Source organism: Chiroxiphia lanceolata, chromosome 8 (genome assembly GCF_009829145.1).
Source record: "Chiroxiphia lanceolata isolate bChiLan1 chromosome 8, bChiLan1.pri, whole genome shotgun sequence".
NCBI classification, from domain to species: domain Eukaryota; kingdom Metazoa; phylum Chordata; class Aves; order Passeriformes; family Pipridae; genus Chiroxiphia; species Chiroxiphia lanceolata.
The window spans coordinates 15,195,287-15,217,875 of NC_045644.1; the positions used below are offsets into that span (position 1 = coordinate 15,195,287).

The 22,589-nt window shown below is 37.2% G+C and overlaps 1 protein-coding gene across 2 annotated transcripts in view; it reads left to right on the top strand.

The window, feature by feature from the left end:
• LOC116790160 (gamma-aminobutyric acid receptor subunit pi-like) overlaps positions 1-22,237 on the top strand; it is a 47,677-nt gene extending 25,440 nt beyond the window's left edge. For both annotated transcript variants that reach the window (XM_032694902.1, XM_032694903.1), the window contains 6 exons: positions 189-406; positions 1,051-1,133; positions 5,547-5,684; positions 14,815-14,967; positions 15,852-16,045; positions 21,586-22,237. In XM_032694902.1, coding sequence (XP_032550793.1) covers positions 189-406; positions 1,051-1,133; positions 5,547-5,684; positions 14,815-14,967; positions 15,852-16,045; positions 21,586-21,897 — 1,098 coding nt within the window. In that variant the 3' untranslated portion in view covers positions 21,898-22,237. The remainder of the gene's footprint in view (positions 1-188; positions 407-1,050; positions 1,134-5,546; positions 5,685-14,814; positions 14,968-15,851; positions 16,046-21,585) is intronic.
• Positions 22,238-22,589: the final 352 nt, after the last annotated feature.

Sequence of the window (22,589 nt, forward strand, 5' to 3'; positions counted from 1 at the left end):
GTAAGAACAAAATCTACCACCTCACAATGAGTGCTAGTAAATTTGTCAGTATGAGAGTCAGTACAGCTGCTGTTGGACATGGAGAGTCACAGTTTATTTGTGCCCAACAGCTGTTTCCTTATATTTCTGTAAAACGGAGTACAACGCAGGCTTCCTTTATATGATAATTTTGGTTTTTTCTCTTTCAGGACTACACGGCTACCATATTTCTAAGGCAGCGATGGACTGATGAGAGACTTTGTTTCGATGGTAATAAGAGTTTAAGCTTAGATGGTCGGCTTGTGGAAATGCTTTGGGTACCAGATACATTCATAGTGGATTCAAAAAGGTCTTTTCTTCATGATGTCACTGTTGAGAATCGTCTTATAAGAATATACCCTAATGGAACAGTCTTGTATGCTATACGGTGTGTATATCCATGTATCACCCTTTGTAATTGGCATCTACTTTCATTTTAAACTTTCCAGGTTAGCATATTTTTTGCTTAAGAAAATGGTTCTATTTGTAAAAGTAGAATATGCATGGCCTTGTAGTTCTATGAATAGTAATATTATTGGACAATATGAATGAATTTTTAAATGTAGTAATAGATCTTCTCTTCTTCCCTAATTAGACCCTTTTGCTTTCATGTAGACCAAATACAGGAATTGGATGTTGCAATTTCAGTTGTTTGCAAAGAAGGGGAAGGCAAGCTGTGATGATTAACTTGCATTATTTATTGTGGATTATTCTTTATAATAGGTTTTGATAAATATAACCAAATCTTAAAATATATTACAAAATAACAAAGGGAAATGTGCACTGTAAGTGAGAAGGGAACAAACAGTGCCCTTTTTAGACTGCTGCTAAACCCAGATCATCTGGAGTGTTTTCCTGTTTGGGATGCTGTTACTCTTGCACATTAGATACCAGTAAATAATAGGGTGTTTTCCCTCACAGTAGGTATTTGCCTGCAAATATTATTTCAAGGAGGATGCATAGCATTTTTTTTGTTTTTACTGGTGAACAACTTTATGCTGTTAATAATTAGCAAACCGTTTTTTTTTCAAGGATCACCACAACTGTATCATGCAGCATGGATCTGACTAAATATCCAATGGATAAACAGACATGTACTTTGCAACTGGAAAGCTGTAAGACCCTTAATCCTTATTCTTTTTATACAACTAGAAAAATATTTGTGGTTTTTTAATGCTAGATATTATCAGAGTGGCTGGAATTTTCAAAGAAGGCAATGGATATAATGTGACCAGTGCCTGTTGAATTACAATAGAATCTGTGTACAAGGATATCTGCATGAGACATCACTGAAAATAGCATGGCACTACTGAAATGCTGCAATGCCATTAATGATTAAGCAAAACATTGGGAGATTCTCACAGGCTTGGTTTTGCAGTGCATCCTGCAGTTACTCTGTTGGTCTTCAGAGGGAGTTCTGTGAGCAGGCATTTTCTAGCACAGACGAGGAAATTTTTTTTCTCTTTCAGAGAGCGTGTAATTTTTTCTTCTGAGATACAATTCCTTTAGAAGAGAAAAAAATTAGAATAAGGCTTATTTGTAAGACATATAGTTCATCTTAATAATTTACTGTTTTCATACTCAAAAAATGTAATTGCATGGACAGTTCTGAGATTGATGGAAACAGGTTTATTATGACTTATTTAATTGCCACTGTACCAGTGCCCTGGGAGACAATGTTATCAATTGATGGACCAAGACTAAATATACTTTCTCATTTTATCAACCAGTGTCCTCATATTTTCTTTAAAATATGCTCTCTAATACTTTGTAGACATGGTTACTTTGCGAACACCCAAACACGCATTTTTATAGGTAACTGTTTGCTATTATTCATATGACAAGATTCTACAAAATAATTTTTGCATGGAATAACATAAAATGATAACCAATTCTGTAAGATGAATATATATACATTTAAATATGTACCAATATATACTCAAAATCTTTTGGAAGGCTTTTCAGTACTTGTCAGGTTTTATTCTGTATCTCTTCAGGAGTGTGTGTGTGTGTTCTTTATCTCTTCTTGATAATGACCAATTAGAAGATTACTGTAAAATTTCATTTTAGACAGAAACACAAGGGAAATGAACCCAAAAACCTTCTTCACACAGGAGTCCCTCTAGATAAGCAGTTTTATAAGATCTGTTTAACAAATAATGATTTGAATTAGAGTTGGAATTTATCTCTAATTTATTTTTCTTTGAAGAGCATACTGGTAAATCAATGTATATGGATTTAAATCAACAGCAATGCCTAATGAGTCATTTAGTATTTTCTCTAGTTTCATAATGAAATATATGTCCCACAGGAACTTACAATTTATTCGACAGAATTAAAAAAAAAAAAAGAGAATTCCCCCTATAATTAAAACCAAGCATTTTTCAGATTGATTCCATCTGCTTTTTCAACAGCACACAAGTGTCTCCTGTCCAAAGGGAAAACACAGTCACATCCTAACAAATGCTCCAATTGCAATAGAGTTTAGTTTTGAGGGAAACAGCTAGAAGCAATAAATACAAAAAGGAAAGAGTGTGCCTTTGGCTGTGGCCCTTTTTTTCAGTGCACTACAGTCCTTTCTTTTGGGTAGGCTGGAAATGGGGGTTGTTTCCTCATGAAATAAGCTACGATAATTTATAGATGAATAATGACACCATCCTAGAATACTGCTTGCAAAGACCATTACCTGGGTTTTAAGAATTGTGAGTGCAAACATACATGCACATCCACACACATACTGATGTTTATAAAGAAAATAAATAAAATGTAAAATATATTGCAAAAATTTGAGCTGAAACAAAGTGTTAGGCCCTTTATTAAGTGATTATCAAGATATTATGAAGTAATGGCTTTACACAGTAAAGCATCCCTACTGACCTCTACAACATACTATTCTGCTATTACTAGTTAATAACTTTAATTGACTTATACTTTCTACATAGCAAAACACATTTTGACCAAAATGCCTATTTTTTTTCCCCTGTTACTGCAACTCTTTAGAAGGCAGTACTGGCGTATGTTAGGAAACAGAAGATTGTCGCTCTGAGTCTCTGTTGATAGGGCTGCTGTGACATTTGGGAAACTGGAGGGCTCCTGTCTTGCTTGGTGCTACCAGAGAGGTTCATGCTCTCTGCCATGTGGCAGGGAAAGCCACCATTCATTCATTCTGGGCTGAAGGTTTTTTCTCCATTCCTCCCCCCCCAGGCTTCCAGTCTGAATACATATTCATGTCTTGGGCCCATCTCTGAAATTTTATTTCCTTTTTGAACTTGTCTTTTACCATTTATTCAGTGAAGAGGCATGTGGAGGCACTTAACTTGTGCTTGACAATCAGGAAAAATTAAAATTAGCAACAGAAAGGTAAAGAAACTAATTTGTATTAGGCATTATGAATGTTTAATTCCAAATTTACTATTCCTGTAGTTAACCCTGTTGACATTAGCAGCTCATAGTGTATCAACGATGTACAGGAAAGAGAATTTTGGGCTTGAGGAACTAGTTAGAGTGAAAACTCAGGGTCATGTAAAGAGAATAAAGATTACTTGTAAAAGCCAAATAACATGGCTTAAGGATTTTGTCTCTATAAACTTCTAAAACTTTTTATAATTAGTAAAATATTAATCCTCTGAATAAAAACCAACTTTGCACAGAGCTATTTAACTTTACTGTCTATTGGGAAGGCTCTCTCCATGAAAATTTGGAATTATTATTCTCAAAGAATTTTCATTGGAAGCATCACCAAAACCTACTAATTGTTCAGCTAATGAAAATATTTTGGAACAAAAGCAAGACAATCTCCATTTCGAGATATGCTTGTTATTGTCCGTGTGGGCACCAAAAACTTCTCCCGTCTCACACAACTTGGAAGACTGAATGTCTCGAAAAATGAAAAGGAATCTACTGTGGTTATCTCTAGTTCTTTGGACTCTATTTAAATGTCTGCAGTCCATTTATGCTGAAGGGAAGTAAAATGAATCCATGTCTGGAGTCACACATAAAAACTTCTTTTATGAAGTTTTGACTAAGGACAATGCAAGCATTTGTTTATAGGTTATTTTTATTTTACATCTCCCAAATCTGGGAATTTTCCCAGCATGTGGTTTTAGGGAATTGAGAACTTAGTTTGGATACACATGCTTTTGACTTAGTCTTTTGACACAATGCTATTTTGGCTTTAATTGCTACAAATATGATAATGTGAGCAGAAATTGCAGGTCATGATCCCTTTTCATATAAGTTCCAGTGTTAGTAAAACAAAATTTACTTTTAAAGAAGGAGTGGAGAAAGAATTTCCAGGTAAAATTGTCATTTTAATTGGTAACCAGTCCGCTGTTTCATTACGATGAAATTTCTGAACTTGGTTTTTTTCCTACATGAAAGGGCTGTAAGAAATCGGTTTTGTTTTGTCATTGCAAAAAAAAAAAAAAAAGCCAATAACTTAAAAATATTAGAAGGCATTTTTTTTTTAAATTTTAATACATCATTTTTTTTTGTGATTCTAGAGCTTTGTTCTTTTTGCAGCATACACCCTTGTGTAATGTATTGCCTTATTGTCTCACTGTAATTTACTTACAGTTGACTGAGGTCTAAAAATAATCATCTGCTCATGTTTCTGTTCTCTAAGCTTAGCTATTAACTTGCACAATATAAGTCTGTCAAATACAAGAATGATTGATCTAAGTAAGCTAAAGAAAAAGATGTTCAAATGCTCCCTGTTAACATGTAAATTACATTAACATAATCTTGAATTAATCATATACACTAGTCTGTAAAGTGTCTGCCTTTCATATAATGGGGAAAAGCTACAGAGGTATTTTAGCTATGACTGTGCTGCATATTGACAAGTGTGTGCAAAATACAGTTGCCTTCTGATAGATGATTCATCCAGCTCCTAATTACTATCTGAAGGTTAAGAGGAAGCCTCCTGGGGCCCCTGAAGCGTGCCACGCTGTTGAGCCTACAGGAACATCAGCTTCTAAGCTGGTGTCCTTGGGAAGTATTCAAGCTCCTAAGCCAAAACATCATCTCGAGTGACGATTCAAGCCCAGGTCAGAGCACAGCACCAGCATTCAGCAGCTCTGCTGCTCTCCTCACCCCTTAATTTCTATGGGAATGAGGACCAAATGCACCGCACCACAAAATAACATCTTGGGATGCAAGAGAAGGCACGTTTCATGTGTAGTGCAAATGCTGGCAGTGCTGTAATTCATAAAAGCTCCGTTTCCTTAAAGCTTTTGCCTTTAGAATACCATGTGGTACTAATCTGTTTTATTAGTTTGTCATCTATCCTGAAATAAAAGATACAAAAAGACCACCTCTAAAAATGTCAGCTTTCAGCTTATAAGACTTTGCATGTTATTGGGAGTTTTGTTGTGAACAGGAATTACATTCTGCCAAAACTTGTCGTTGTTTATGTCTAACTGTACTTTCAGGCAGACAAATAAGAAACAGCTGAACCATAAGTGTGTTCAACACAAATTGATTATTGCATAAAATAAACACTCTTGTTGGCTTGTGTATCACTACAGGGGGTTATAACATCAATGATGTCATATTTTACTGGACCAGAGGAAATGATTCAGTTCGAGGTTTGGACACACTCCGGCTGGCACAATACACAGTAGAAGACCACTTTACCTCTGTGTCTGAGGCTGTATATGAGACAGGTAAAAACAACCTTATAGCACTTTCTAGGTACAGTTTGTGATATGGCTCTGGAAACAGAGCAGCATTAAGGAACAGAGCACACTGCTTTCTGTTAGAATGACAGTTTTCATATTCTAATAATTACATTTTTGAAGCCATACTTTTCCAGATGTTACAAGCAGAGATCCAGCTGATGTAAAGACTGAGAGTTTTTGAGCATTTTCTTGGAGGCTACACAGTATCTAAAGGATTATAAACAAGTGGTCTACTACTTCTTCCATTTAATGTCAGGGAGAGCTCGTGTGAAAGAAGAGTTGTCTGTAAATTGAGCATCTAAATTGGAGACAGACCAGGGACCCTGGGGTACCCAGCTCAGAACAGCCACTCTGGCTTTATTAGGCAAGTCAGAAGTCTCTTCATCTATGGAAGTTCCAAGAATATGCTGAGTGCTTTAACAACTGCAGGAAGTCGAATTTCATGTCTACTGCTTGTAGGAGTTGTTCTTCATCTGTGGCAGCCTCTGCCCAGCCTGGTGGCAGCAGAGTGCAGATTGCTCAACCTGAGGTTCCTCTGCCCAGGGAAGGCATTTCCACAGATCTGCTCTTCTGCCAATCTTAGGAAACTGCTCTAGAAAGTTTCCTCTAACTGCAGGACTTAACCTCTGGAAAAAGTGTGTTCCTATTTATTTTCCAGAGAGTTTGAAAGGGCTTTTGGAGATTTCAAGACCTGCCAAACCCGCCTTATGCTCTTTGAGTTACTCTTAGGTCCTTCATTGCTGCTCTTCACTGTGTACTCGGTTTCTCTACTGCTCAAGTCAGCACACAAACCAAAAGGGTGATCTTTAACTCAAGACACACACATCCTTCAAAACTGCAGTTTCACCAGAGAATATGTTACTAATTCCGAGTCACAGAAATAGTGTTTCTCTGTTCTATTATTGGGTATTTCTGCTTTAATAACACAACAGGAAGAAACTTGTGATCTAAATTCAGGCTAAAAATCAAAGTTCTTTAAGTGGATAGAAAAGTAGAAATTAAATACCTACTAACAGACTCTAGGATTACAGAGTTTCTTAATACTTACATAAATGACATCTGCCTGCCTTCCTCCTTCTTACAGCTTGTGGGTAAGCAGCATCAGGTTCAATCAAAGAAGAATAATCCTTACTTCTGTTCTGCCCAGAAGGTTATTAGAACCTGTTCACCATACAGGAAAGTGGAAGAGAAAACCTGCTTAATTCCTGCCACCTTCTATCACAGAATCAAGACTCTAAAAAAAAAAAAAATAATTTGGTTTGGTTTGGTTTTGGTTGGTTGTTTTTTTGTTTTCGTTTGTTGTTGGGTTTTTTTGATTGAATAGACTAAGGCCAGTTTCCAATTAGAGTTTACCAGGCGTGATCAGACGAACTGTACTCTTGTTCCAGTAAATGATGCTGTCTTTCTCTCTTTGTGTTGGCAGGAATCATATGTATCAAGTCAAAAGCCACTTGTTTTAATTATACGTTTTAACACATGCAGCTTAATTCGATTTAAATTTCTCACACCTCCTTGTTTCAGTTCTCCTGTTCAAGAAAGCCATGCTATCAAGTGCTAAGTACTACATACTGCATAAAATTAAATCTCCTAATCCTCTTAATTTTCTATTGAGTCATTCTGAATTAGGTGTTGTTTTGTACAGATTTTTTTGGAAAGCGGTGCCTACTGTAGCCCATATTAAAAGAAAAAAGTAAACAAATTATGGAGCTATGTAGTCAATTTTGAAGTGAAAAATTATGCTTTGCATTTCCTTAATGCCATTAATAGATGAGAGTATTTCATAAATAACAATTACATTATAAATAACAGTTATTTATAACTGCTACAATTCAAAAGGCTTAAGCTAGTTATGAGAGAAGAGCTGTGTGCAGTATTTCCTAACACAGCGAAAAAAGCAATCAGGATTTGATACTCTGTGAACTTGAACAGACAGTACAGCTGCTGTGCAAGTGAAATATTGTGCAACAGTGCAAAGCCCAAGTTCACATACAGCCACTGACAGAGCCAAATTTAAAATGCAGTCAGCAAAATTCCTGCATAAGTAACTTCAATAAATTTAAGAAAAGGACACTGTGAATTAATCTTGTTTGCAGAACAGCATGTACCACATAATAGTAATCACATTATTGTAATGACATAATAGTAAGTCACTTTAAATAATGTTAGGTAGATTGCTGGCTAGGGTTTGGTGTTGACTTTGTTTTGATACAGAACAATTTCCTTTTAGACATGGGTAAAGTAATTGTTAGAAACACTTCCTACATGTCTAACTGTAGTCCTCATTCTGCATACACTGCTACACTCTTACACTGTGTATCTTCATCAGTGGGTGCTGGGTTTTTGTTTTAGGTGTCCTGCCAACACCACCTGCACTCTGAGAGTAATAAATTCTGATATAAAAAGCTTGCTTTTCTTATTGGAAAACCATAAAAGCAATGAAGAACTGTTACAGCCTAGCTTTTTGTCTAAACAGTCATAGAAATAAGGCTGGAATACACTTTAAGAATTCATTGAATCTATTCTCATGTCGCGGGGCAAGGTCATCTATATCTACAGCCTACTTCCTGACAGATGTTTCTAGGAGTAAGTCAGACAAACCTCCAAAGTGCCTGCTTCACAGCCTCCCTAGATGATCTTTTTTTCCTGGTGTTTATTACACGCATATTTTCCTCATGTCTAATCTTGATCTCCCTTGCTGCATTTCAAACCCATTATGTGGATATTGAAGACAAACGCCTTGCTATTTTTCAGCGGCGCCTTCACTGTTTCAACACAGATACATATTTTTTCAGACCAACAACTCTCCTCTTTTTTAATTTATATAACCAATTTTCTAGATATCCTCTTTTTGCTATCGTTCTCCCATCAAATTTCTCCTATCTTTGCTGATATGCAGCAACCAAAACTGGGTATCCTGTTCCCATCAGATGGATGGAAGGGTTTACTTAATGTGTTCCATGAACCCTGTTCCTCTTTATCCGTTCTAGGTTGGTATTTGTTTTTGTAAAAAATAATCATGCATTTTTGACCTTGTTCAACTTGTGATTCCTTCTACTTCTCTGTCTTCCTTATTGCCCTGTGACCACATGTTTCCTGATCTCTGGGAACGAGCAATGCCCATCTGAGTGCAGGACTTTGTACTTGCTTTTGTTGAATTGCATCTTGTTTTACTTGGTTTTTCATAGTTCAGGTATTTTTGAGCTCTAATCCTGTTCTCCAATGTGTTAACGTAACACTCCACTCTCAACAGACACTTGGTATGTCATTCTGTTTGTTAGTGAGCAGTAGTGGGCACAGGACAGACCCCATGTGTTCCCACTCAATAAACGCTTCTATTTTCACCGCAAGTGATAGCTAATTAATCTCAATTACCATTTTTAGTTGGAGAAAGAAGCAAAAACGTAATTTAAAACTTCAGGCTAATTGGCTGTTGATAGCTTTTTTCCAGCATCTTTCCTTAAGTCTTACTCTTGCTACTGCAACCCTCCTGCTAATTCCTCAGTGGCAGCAAGAATGAGGAGGCTCAGCTTGCTCAGGTCTAGTCTAAAGCTAAGTCTTCAGCCCAGAAGGCAGAGAGAGACATGTCAGGCAATCAGGGCTCTCATTGCACTTCCTCACTTCAAAAACGTCAAGTCAACAAATTGCCATATTCAAAAGGTATTATTTTGGCAGAACAGAGGGAAAGAAGAGGCAGAAGCATAAAGTAAGTCTCAGCTCCTTGATGCACACAGGCAAGAAATTTGCTCTATTAAAAAGAGAGCACAAAGGCAGCTGGCTGCTGTTCTTGTCTACAGTCACTGCCAGGGTTTTGATGTCTATCACAAATCCTGTTTTAACCTTCTCAGTCTAGAAGCCCATCAGTTCTCATTTGGCTATGCAGTGCTGAAGCTCTGTGGTCCCCTGGCCACCACATTATCAGCTTCTCAGGGGGCAGGTCACAATTAAACCAGTAACAAGTTGCTGTCACTTATAATTAGTGATCTGAAATCAAAAGGAATACAAACTATATATAGACTGCAAAAGTTGTATGAGAGTGTATAAATATAACAGACCCTACACAGAGTGTATGTTCATCAGTCAGAGTCTCTTCCTCTCTAAACAGAGGCACTACCTTGCTTTGTCCTACAGGCTCATCTTCAGTTTTCTATCATGAGTTGTTTTTGAGATAATTCTGCAATGTAAAACAATTTAGAAAAAAAAATTGGTAAATGCATTGAAAAAGTTGCAGTAACATAAAAACATACTGAAATGCAGTGAATGAAACAGAAGGACATTAGGAGGCATTTTTTGTTAACTTCTGCTAAGTTCCTTGTAGTATATATATACATAGAGATGGGCACTTGGAAAACTTCCCGTGGCATAGTTTTTCTGGTTTTTTTACAGGTAAGCTAAATGGATAACTATACCTCCTGACAAACACTACATGAAAGGGTTTGCTTCATTCTTAGGAAATTTGAATTTCAAACTTACTTTTTGTAAAGCGTTTTCATGAACATGAAACACATGTTGAGAAGCCTGGCCTGAGCTTTGATTTCCTCTAGTTCACTTCTGAAAAGCAAGTAAGAAAAGAGATAGTTTATAAGATCTAAACTATGAAGAACAAAAAACTGATTTTTTGTCTGAGGGGGGGACAAAGGAGCTGTAATAGCATATTAACAATATGTATCGACACCCTTAGCATCCTGCAGCAGTCAGATAATTGTATTTCAGTTGTACAACTTATTTGTTGTGTAAGAGTGGGGGCATAATAATTCCTTAATGCATATGTTCGTTGCAAACAAGCAATAAATTATATACTGAAAACTACATTTTTAGTGTATAGTTAAGCCAGTAAAATCTATTTAAAGCTTTCCTGTAGCATGCCCTTAAAAGACGCAAGAAGAGAAGAAAATGATGCATTGGTAGAATTCTACTGACGTGCTTGTGCAAGATGTACATCACACATTTTAGCAGACACCCAAGGGGTTAGCATAAATAATTCATGATAGAGAAAAGTATGCTCTTTGTGCCTGACTGCATGCCCCTGTGCAGGATACCAAAGTGCTTCTTACATAAAGAATGATGTGGAGCAGTCTTTTACTGGAGTCGAGTTCAGCAAAAAGTCCATGGAAGTAGCTGTGGGGAAGATGCTCCCATCCCATAACACTTAGAGTGGAAGTTAGGAATTGCTGACAGCATTTATAGAGGATCAGTTCTTCCTTCAGGTGTCTCTGTTGGGACCACCTGCTGGTGAGAGATGCTGCAGAAAAAGAGCAGAGATGCAGCATTCTGCCATCAGCTGGGAACAGACGCCAAAGAAAAATGGCATTATCAGAAAATGAATGACCTGGCATGATAAGGAAGCCTGTTTAGGTTTATATCTATTTTTCAAGCAGTGCAGCAATAGTCATTGCTGATAGAATCATCAGTGGAGATTCTGTACAAAGTGTTAGATAATCAGCACTATATATTAGAATATAATTTTAAAAGACAAAAGCCAATCTTCAAAGGCAGGTTATAAAACAGAATAAGCTAGTTTTTATTGCCTTCATAAAAATCTGCCTTAGACCTGGATCTAGACCTGCTCAGCTACTGAGAAAGAGGCTATTCGGGTATAATTTTTATGATACTGCAACAAAAGTGATCAGCTGGATCAAATTGTACTTTTTTTTGCCACCTTTTTTTGTCACCTGTCACCTTTTTGTACTTTTTAGGGTACTTAGCAGAATTTACTTCTGCCCTCTAGTAAATTCTATAAAGCCCCAAAATAACTCAGTTTAATCTTCTTTTGCTGTGAGGTGACCTAAGTAGAATACCCCACCTTCTGGTGTGTTTAGCATATGTATATTGACAGTCATTTAAGTTCAGAGTCATCTGAGAAAGTGTTAAACACAGTAATTCAACACTTTGGTAAGTGCTGATGCTACGCCTTTGCTGCAGTTAGCTATCTGCACAGAGATTAATTCCATCACATTATCACATTTAAATCAGAGCAGTCTCACACTGACACTCATAATGGGTGAGAAACTTCAATGAAAAAAAATCTTTTCATTTTATTGCAATTATTTTGTTGTTAATAAGACTCAAGCAAGGAGTTAATTTGAGCTGTACTTGAGTTAACTCTAGTAAAGCCAGGACTAGGATTATATAAATCTGTTTCAGTTTTGATTTGGCTGATGGCACTATAGTCTCAGCTGTGCAAGTCAAAAAGGCAATGAGATACAGCATTACTCTCTCATATGCTGCTCACACAACTGGAGTAGCAAATCTGTTCTTTTTAGAGATGATAACTTCTGGTACGTGTGTGGTGTAGATGAAAAAATGACTGTAATATTTCCCTATCTTCATTTTATCCCATTGCTCATTTCTTTAGCATGATAAGTATGCACTGAATACTTTTTCTCGACTACTGCTTCCTTCAGTTTATTACAGGAGGAGCTCTGATGAATTCTATTTATAGGTTGCTTCAAAATTTCCATTATAAAAGCTCTTCTGAACTCTTTAGAGAAACGCTGACACTATTATTATCCTGTCCATGATGTGTCTTTGGATTCTGGCAAGCAGAAAACCTTAAGATTAGAATGCCTCTTCTTTCTTCCCCAAAAAGCCACTCAGCTATAAGCCATTGTATCTCTATTCCTCTTTGTTCACATTACTTCAGAAATTTCTGGCATCGGGAGAAATAATAACATCGTAATACCCAAAAGGCTTGTCTACACTTGGAAATTGCAGCAAAGTGGCAAACTGTGACTTTCAAATTTGATATTTTGAACTAACTTCCCATGTACACACTTGGCTTTTATACTAAGGTAAATGGAGATACAGTTGTAGGGCACTAACAAGGAGACGGTCTTGTTGTATGGTTACATCGGCTGTTTCAGAGTTTTCCTTCTTAAAGACAAGTTCTTCTAAGGCTGAACCACAGGAACTCCCAAGTGCCTGTGATACTCTGCAGGAAGTATAGTCCAGTCTCTTCAGTCCCCTTTGCTGAGAATGTGGCAAGACATTCTTCTCTGTGGTCAGCACAGAAGCACAAAACAAATTACTTTTGTGGAGTATTCAGTCCTCTTTCCCTAAATATGCTCTATGCTATAGCCTTTTGTTGTCCAGACTCAGTGTTTTTCCATAGCCCTAGTGCTCAGTTTAGTGCAAGGATGAGTGCAGACAGAAGCAGTAATGCTGCACAGTCAACTGTAAGTTTTTCACTTCCGAACTTTTGAGTGCTTTACTTTGGTCTGCTTACACTTAAAATCAGTTTTGGTTAGCAAAACGGCATTTATTGAAACAACTGCAGTGGTAAAAATCACAGCCTTGATAGAGGTACATTGGTTAATGTTCAGTGTTTCATATAAAAATGATAATAATGGCATAAAACATCTTTGTATTTCTTGCCTCATGGAGATAGTGTAAGTTTAATGTTCATCTTTATATCCTTTCTTCTATCAGTGAGACACTTGAGGATCTTAATATACTGAACTTACAAAAAAAGAACCGTAAATACAGTGCATTTTTACCTTTGAAAGGAGAAAGAACTGACTACTAGAGGACTCTCTAGTTCACTAGAGAAAAGGCAGTCAGCATGGCAGAAAACTGAAATTAGATTAATATTAGAAATTAGACATTAATTTTAACAGAATTATTTGCTGAGAGAAATGGTGGATACTGTGTGTCTAGATATCCTTAAACTAAGTCTACATGTCTGTGTGAAAGGTGGGCTCTATTCCAACCAAAATGACAGAGTTCAAAGCAGGGGATAATTGGGGAAATTTAATGGCTTGTGATTAGGGTCAGACTACATAATCTAGCAATTCTTTCTGGTTTTAAGAATTCTGTGAATCCTTATTGTTCTCTTGATGCAATATATACAATTCTTTCAAAAATGAAGATTTAACCATTCATTTTTTAGTCTGGGAGCAATAATACATTCCTTGGCATCCATTACTTGCACTTCAAGCTTTTCAGTGTTCTTCTTTGACTCTGTGTCTCACAGTGCACCTGAGGGATGCACAAATAGCCCGTCTGCGTGTATATTGTTGTTGCTAAAGTGAATTCACCATTCTGTGCTTCTGTCCTGACTTGCAGCACACAGCACTGGAAGCAAACATAGGTCCCAGAGAGCATAATGTTTTGTATTAAAATAGCTGAAGCCAAAGCTATCTGACTACAAAGCATTACACTCTCACTGGTATTCTGATTTTCTGTTGTTAAAATAATGTTGTAAAAATTTATTAACAATTTTGAACTTGGAACTTCAGAATAAGAAGTCCTTTGTGCTCTTTTAAATTAGTAAAAAGAAAGATTTTGCCTTCCTGAGATTCATTGAACTGGTAACAATTTCAGATCCTGTGCTTCAACATAGGCAAAATTTTGCTTGGTTATTGAGCTGGATACAAAATTTGGGCTTTGCTTACAAGTGTACTGTCCCCTCATGAAAACCAATTCTGTATTTGACTCTGTGATCCCAAAAGTTCATCTTCTGGAAATCACTCACATAGAAGCAAATCATTTGTGCCACAATAGTGACACTGTTCAGAGTAGCACAGACATTGTAATGCATTAATATAAAGAAAAAATAGGTAGTCAAGATACAAAGACACCGCTTAAGTGGAATATAAGAGGTAGGTAAGCAGTATCAGAGCAGATACCCTTAATCCAGATCTTGAACGATAGTAAGTGAAAAGAAAAGCAAAATAAATATGTGAGATAGGTAAAGGTAAGAACCCATTCTAACTTTGTGAAATTACAATTGTTATTATGCTACTTCATATCATAGCTCATTTATTGTTATGAATAGTGACAGCTAAATACATATGTGACTTATAATTTCCTTGTGTTATATAATGAAACATCCTTTCCACGCATTGATGGTTTTATTTTTTCCTTCACTAATCTTCATTTAATTTCCAGTTCAAGGGACCTTTAATAAAACTCTGAATATGGTGACTGGGTGTTACATATTTTGATTGTTAATTTTAGAGTATTCATCTTGAATTTTTCAGCGCTGTGTTTAATTTTTTTCAAGCTTGTTTGTTAAGTTTTTACTGCACTGTAGTGCACCAAAATAATACAGGTTGTTATTTCAAAGAACTTTTTATGAATTACACCTTCACAATATTTTTCCCTGCTCTTTCCACAGGACGTTACCCAAAACTAGTGTTTCACTTTGAACTCAAGAGAAACATCTTGTATTTCATATTAGAGACATATGTACCATCAATCCTACTGGTTGTGCTCTCCTGGGTATCATTTTGGATAAGCCAGTCATCAGTTCCAGCTAGAATCTGCATAGGTGAGAAGCCAACAAACCAAACCAAACCAAGAGCTGGATCATTAACATGCTTTCTTTATTACAAGTACATGGCATCCATTTCCCAAAGTTCCAAACACTTCTGAGTTTTATGGAGTTACTTTTTTGGTTTGCCATACCTAGTATATGTGTGGATCCCCTTAAAGCCTTGCTATTCTTTAGCTAAGAAAAATGTCTTTGAGAGCTACAGGAGACTTAGAGGCAGGGGAGGCTGCTGAAAGCAAAGGAAAAAACTGTGTCATTTTGGAAATAATTTAAACATATTAAAACACATGGCATGCACAGACAGAATTGTGAGGCTTTTGTGAGGTCTAATGATACATACTAATTAACACATGAATAATAAGAGAATTATAAGAGATTAAATATAATTAATTTCAAATAAAGGATATTCTGAAAGGGAAAGAATTCAAATCAGTTTTGATCAGGCTGCAGGTGGGGTGGGAAAAACACTCCTGCAGAATAGGGTAGAAAGATTTCACATCAAATGAGGCCATTGGGCAACTGCACTGAGCAAAATGATATCTGAATATTTAAAGGGAGCTTTTGCATAGATTTGCAATAATAATGTGTTAATCATAAATATACATTCCATGACACCAAAATCTCTCTCATTTTAATTTCTAGTCTTCTCAGCTTTACTAACAGTTTTCATTATTATTTTTAAGCATTTAACTTCAGAATTATAAGTTCATAAAAATTATAAGTTCATTGGAAAGCCTTCTTTCTAAAACATGACCCATTAAATGCTGTGGCATATTTGGAGTTTCAGAGCCAGGAAAAACTCTCTTGTAATAGGGCCCTTGCAGTGGAGGCCTTCATTTCTATGCATGTTATATCAGAACATATATTTTTGCGTTCCACAGGTGTTACCACAGTCCTTACAATGACAACACTGATGATGGGAGCCAGGACTTCACTCCCAAATGCTAATTGCTTTATTAAGGCAATTGATGTGTACCTCGGTATCTGCTTCAGCTTCATCTTTGGAGCACTGTTAGAGTATGCTGTGACTCATTTCTGCACTCTGCATCAACTCAGTTCGAAGGAACTTCCAATGGTATTTTAATTCTTTGGTTATTGTTCTATAAACTAGAATTAAATTATACCTGTTAAAGAGAATTAATTCCCTTGGCACTAATAGTAAATGTATTTAAGGAAGTTTCTTTTTTAGAATTAGGACAGGGAAATAAAATACTCTTGAGAAAAAGAAAAATATTTGTATACCTGGATCTTATTTGGAAGAGATCAATCAAACTGAGGCACCCTTCCATAATGATTCTCTCTTTATGCATGGACTTTATGGCCATTTATCAAACAATATGCTAGACATACCACAAAAATCATAGACATTTGTTGTCTTCCAGGCAAAAGCATATAGTTACTTACGGTTCAAAAACTCGACTGAGCTTGATGACTTGACCTGATTGCAAAATGGAAAGAAAGAAAAGAGTTTATCACATTGCGTTTATGAAACCTTCATGTGCATGGAACACGAGTCAGTCTCCTAGCAGACAGCTTCACATCCTGGGTCTATCAGATCCCTGTTGCCTTCTGTTCACATCTTCTCTTTCAACAGCTGCAGCTGAAGCTCAGACTGGGATTCACTTTCTCTTCTGCATCGTTATTATAACAGCGCTTTTTGCTGCTCTAATGAGTTTCTCGCAACTCTGAAATACTGTGAAATATACTTAAAATAGAAATGGATGAAATCAGCATAGGCATTTTTCACTCTGATGGTTGTCGTCTTGCTGAAATAATCAGGACAGGTTCATGTGGTTTTGTCACATCTTCCATCTCCAGTGTATAGCACTGCTTTCATAAGCAATGAAAAAGAAATCACAAGGAAGCTGGAAGATGATTGTCTTGCAGCTTTTAATTATGGAACTGAATCTAATATGCATGAGAGAAAAGAAAATTTTAAGCAGCTTATGAAATTTCTGGATTAACTGAAAAAAGTAAAACATGAAAAATGAGAATAACAGGGAAAAAAATGCAGAAGGAGGTTTGGTTGAGTGCTGTGGGGTTAAAGGGCCAGAAGAAGAAAGTTTGTCAACTGTTTAAGCAAAACTAGAACAGAGTATCACAAATTCCTAAGCAAAACCCCTCAATAGACTCAAGGAACAGGATATTGAGTTGAAGTGGAGGAGCTTCAAAGCAATGAAGATCAGCCAATATGTGGAGTTTTTTATATCTAGATAGTTCATCAATTAATATGTGATTTTGGGTGTTTGGATGAGAGATAAGTCCTGTAAATATACAGGAATATGTTCAAAGCTGTCATTAGGTCTAGGTATGTGGAGGAACACTGCAAAATGGACACAAAGCTGAGCCACCCAGTGGGTTTTATGAGATAACATCTATCAGGGGATTGTCTGCAAATGGGCAAACACTCATTTTGAATGAGGATTTGAGTGGAAAGCCTGAAAGTAATTTTTCTTGGCAAGGTAACTTCAGTGACAATTCCCTCAGAGCATATCCATCTTGTGAAGTAAGTGGCTGTCATTTTGCTCATAGAGCAGGGAAAAAAAGAGAAAGCTTATTGGAGGTTTGGGTAAGAAAGTAAAGTGTTTCAGTGCTTGGATGATTAAGCATCTTTGGATCTATGAAGGGCACTCATGACTGCCCTTGCCTTCACCTGCCTGTGTCAGATTCGCTTTCATCTGGAGCACATACTGGTGCTTGCAAATGGTGTGGACATGGAAACTCATAGACTTCAAAGATGTGCATGGAAGTGGAGGTACAGCCTTAAAATGAGGAAGGAAGAAAGACTTATGGTAAAGTTTTGTGATGGACTTAATGACCAAAGGGAATAGTCTTTCACTTTAGGAGTGTTTCCTGCTTCGCATCAGAAGTTTTTTTCCAGTTTTTCTGCTGTGCATCAGAAGTGAACAAGCCATCCAAAATCACTTCTTGCCCACACAAAGATAAAAATATAAGGGAAAGGGCAGTTTTTTGATCCTAGATCAAGACTCCGTAGAATAGGGAAAATGCCTGTCATGTCCTTTTCCTAATGTAGCCAAGGACAAGCACCGCTTACTGAGCAGGGTGTCATGGAGAGCACACCTGACTTGTATTTCTCAATGTAAAAAAGAACATCACAAGGACAGAAGTGCCAGCTAAAATTTTGTGTCACTGTCTAGGAGGTACTTAGCAATTTATGTGTGAGTATCGTCACTGTAAATGTGCTGTCCTCATTATCGTTAGGTTAATTGGAAATCTCACTTCCTATTTTGTTATTCCCATATGTGAGCTGATAGAAAATTTGCATTCAGAATTATGTAAATAAATGTAGGAGGAGAAATGAAAATGTCACCCTCTGTCTTGTATAGGAATTAGTTGTCCTTGCTTGCTTTCCACTTTGCTCTTTAAAGCAGGTGGGCACTGGCATATCAAATAATTCTGAAGCCCTTGGGATCTTCAATTTGGAATATAAACTGGTGAAAGAGCTCATCATATCCATGCTCTTGCAGTGTCTCACACCATGTGAACCAGGACCTACAGAGACAACTTCAGAGCTAATGGCAAAAGCAGAGGAACCACCTGCTGCAAGGAAGGTCAGGCAGAATGTGCCATTCACATCAGCTCCATAACAACAGGCTGCTTAAATGGAGAGTTTGCCTCTCTCAAGTTTCTTCTGCTTTATACAAAGTTGTGAGTTGTGCCCTCTTATAAAGATGAGGATTCCTTCCTGGACTTCCTCTGTCTTTCACTTAAATCTCTGCGTTTTAGGCAGAATGGAGAACAGTTTGAAAACTGAAAATAAGGGTACAAGGGTGCTGTTCAGCCTTCCTGACATTTCTGTGCAAGCATCGTCCAGTCTTTATGAGCACTGCATAAGCTCCAGGTGTGCAACACTCTAGGTTGAAATATTTTTAATCTTGAGCAGCTTTTTTATCCACTGGAAGTGACAACTTTCCTCAATTCTGTTGGCTGTTGGATGTCAGCAAACACTTCAGTTAGTATGAACACCAGCCACAGTAGCAGGTGCCATATACAGTGCTTTTCTGGTGGTGTACAGCACCTTTCCTGGATATTGCTGATTTGGTGTCTAAATAGAGCCTTTCTTAGTGCAAACTGCTATTTCCTCATAGCTGGAATCCAGAAAAAAATCCAAATATTTAAAATTAGAGCCACATTTGGACACTCACAACACTTTTTTTTATTAATGTATACTGTAAGCCAGCCTAGTCTTTCATGATGCTCAGTTCTCCATAACAATTTGGAAAAGTCCCTCAATAGTCCCACTTTATAAGACTGCAGCTTTTTATGAACTAGCAGTTTTTATGGTTCTCCTCTAGACTAGCTTTCTCCTTTCCAAGCAATGTAATACAGCACTTTTCTGTAAACTCTTCTGTTTTGTGAGAGCCCTACCTCGTTACACTGCAAATAGAATCCAGTACATGTGCCCTGCATGCAGTATTTTCTGCTTAAGTAAGAACTGCCTCTTGGGGAGTAGAAAGGAACCAAGAACAGCCTAATAATGTATCAACCTCCTGCGATTTGCTAACATGTGATTGTGTGAAAGGAAAAAGGCACGTGCACAATGTCCCGTTAACGCTCTGAAGTAAAACTAATTCTGAACAACTTATTGCCAGCCCTACCTAGGAGAAAAATAGACTCTTACACTGAGCAATGCCCCAAATCCTGCCAGTTTTGAAGTAGAGATGTTGTTTTGCTTCCCCCCCACTTTCTAAAATATGAGAACAGGGGGAAAAAGTCCTTTATTTTATTAACTTTTGATGTGCTGGGTGCATTCATTAGGCTGTTGCTCTGGTGCCTCGTTTCAAGTGCCAGGCGCTGCTGACAAAGGCTCCTCTGCCATCCCCAGCACTCCCCTCAGCTGCCTGAACTTTTTGAAGCAAAAGAGAGGTATTTATAGCAGAGTCAGGCCCCAAGTAAAACTCGAGGTTTGAGTTTTAGTACTACCCTGGGGATTGTTTAAGGTTCAGACTGGAATTTTATGGATTGATCCTCTTAATGCTTTATAGGCAGATTTTTATCCTGGCCTTTGGTTTCAAAATTCACACAAAGGTGCAGAAGGCTGGATGGGGGATGAGCAAGATTTTGTGGTCAGCATATTTTTAGGATGATGTGTTGAGCTACATTTATTTCTCACAAATAAAATATACCAGATTTTTTTTTTTTGCTTGAAAGTGAAAAGCAGTAATAATCCCTTTTTTAGTTCCATTTGTTCTGCTTCACCGATTCCCAGCAGTTTGAGGACAGACTCCACATTAATTTTCAAGGGTGTCACTAATTTTAGATGAAGAAAGACTCAAGGACTGTGCCATCTACATGTACCCTGGGCAGAAGAGCAATTCTGCTTTGGCATGGAGATCACTTATGTGGCTTAATGAGCTTTCTTTGACTTTAATAGCTCGGATATTTCTAAATGAGCTTTTTGTCTGGCTGCACATAAGGCTGTACATTTTAACCTTTACTGAGTTTGTCCTTGTGGAATCTGTTTCTTCTCATGATCCAAATGGAGAAAAGCAAATTGGTCATAGGAAAGAGATTCTGCATTCTACATTTCACAGATAAATTTTTTAGACTTTTCTTGCTTTTTTGCCACTCACTGATTTGGAAGACCATACAATTATCAGGAGAAAATTAAAATTATGTGTATGCCTACCTGAATTAAAATGACCTCTTCTCCAAGTATACATAATAAGGTTCAGTTTAGATACAAAATTGGAGCCCATCTTTGTAGCTTGGATCTGCTGGTGTCTCTGCAACATCCCATACCAAACTAAATACCCCAGGACTTTCAAGGAAGTTTTAGAGCTGAAGCTGCAGCTGATGTCTAATCCCATGTCCTCTGAGTCAGTAACAGAAAACCCACTGACATCAAAGGGTGAAGATTTCATACATGAACTTTATGGCTCTTAGCCATTTCTCATCAAAGAAACAAAAACCACCAGAAGGCTTATACAACATTCTCCAAAGACCTGTCTTGATGCAGTGAAGCGTCAAGAAAAATATGTTTAACCCTAGCATAACTTTGAACTTAAAGCATGAGTTTCAGGACTTGAAAGAAAGTAGCACTAACTATTTAGTTTTAAATTAGCTATGGAGCTTGTCCCTCTTTATTTTATTTCATTTTTTAAAAAATAACTTTTATCACAAAGCACTGGAATTGAGTAGCGAATTGCACAGAAGGAGAGTGTCCTTTATCTTGGGGTGCTTGATATGGGGGGCAACTAGCTTGATTAGCTACTCTAGAAGCTTCCCAACCTTCTCCATCTCCAGACTGGGGCTTTGCTTTATCCACTTTCTAGGCACTAACTTTTGCCAGTATTTGCCCTGAGCAGAAGACAACTTGCTGTCATGCCTTTCATGAGTTTACTGCTGTCTTAAGTAAAGTTAGTGGGCCACATTTGAATCCAACTTTTCTTGGTGATGTTTAAGTCAGTGTTTTTTCCACAAATAGAGGCTTTGAAAGCTGAAGGGAGCTGTCTGGTGCACGTAGGTGCTCGCCCTTGAAGTCAAGGAGTGAGATAGAGGAGGAGCTGAAAGAAAAATCCCATTTGCTGCAGCTCTAAAGTCAATAGGTGATGAAACATACACTTAAGTATCTGCTGTTTGATTTCCTTTCAGGATGATGATGAAGATGATGAAGAAGCCAAGAACAGAGCCCTGGCAGCAATCACTAACAATTGCAGTGCCCCTGACAATACGAATAAGATCAATTCAAACAAGAGCAACCAAACCAGCATCGATAGAAAAAGTGAGAGAAGTAAACACAGTGTGTGTAGTTCACCAATGTCAGTAATGAAAAGACTTTTCTGTATCTTTGATTGCTTCCATGTTAAAAATCCTTACCACATAGACAACTATGCCCGATTTTCTTTCCCATTATCATTCATCATAATTAATGTACTTTACTGGGTATACTATTTGTATTTCTAAATATTCTGCAGTGTAAATTTGGTTTAAAGTTTAGGAAGTGGATATGGGAGGGGAAGTTGCAAAGAATGGAGAAGTTGTATTTGGATAAAGGCGTTATGAAAGGACTTCTTTCATGAAATCTTTTTAAGGGTGTCTACAAAATTTCTTGTTAACTCACTTTTCTGCTGTTAGATGTCTTTCATCCAAAACTGGCTTTCCTATTAGCATGCATGTCACATCTTAAACTACTTATCAAAGACCAGTAAGTCCTTTTTTAATATTTAATGGTCAAATTTGTGGGATAAGAGTTATATTATACTTGTTTCTGAACTGCATTGAATAAATGTAAAAATAGAACCAATGAAGTTTTCCTGCTATGCTTTCCATATTCAATTCCTTGTAGATTTGTCAATAATGCATAAATTTTCCATATTACATAAGGAAATTTATAATTGCAGGTCAAAGTGGTTTTTCTACACAGCAAGAAACAGTTTTGAAGGCATGTGCTACCAACACAAACCAAACAATCTGTTCGTCTTTGTAAGGTCACAAAGATGTCTCGAGACTCTTCTACATCTTTAGACAGAACTCTCATAGGCATCAATGGCTTTTCTGAGTAGGTGTAGGGCAGACTACGAAAATGGACTGGGGCCAAAAGGTTTACATCCAGAGAGTTGTATTCCCCTGAGTGAGGACATACTTAGGTGTTCGCC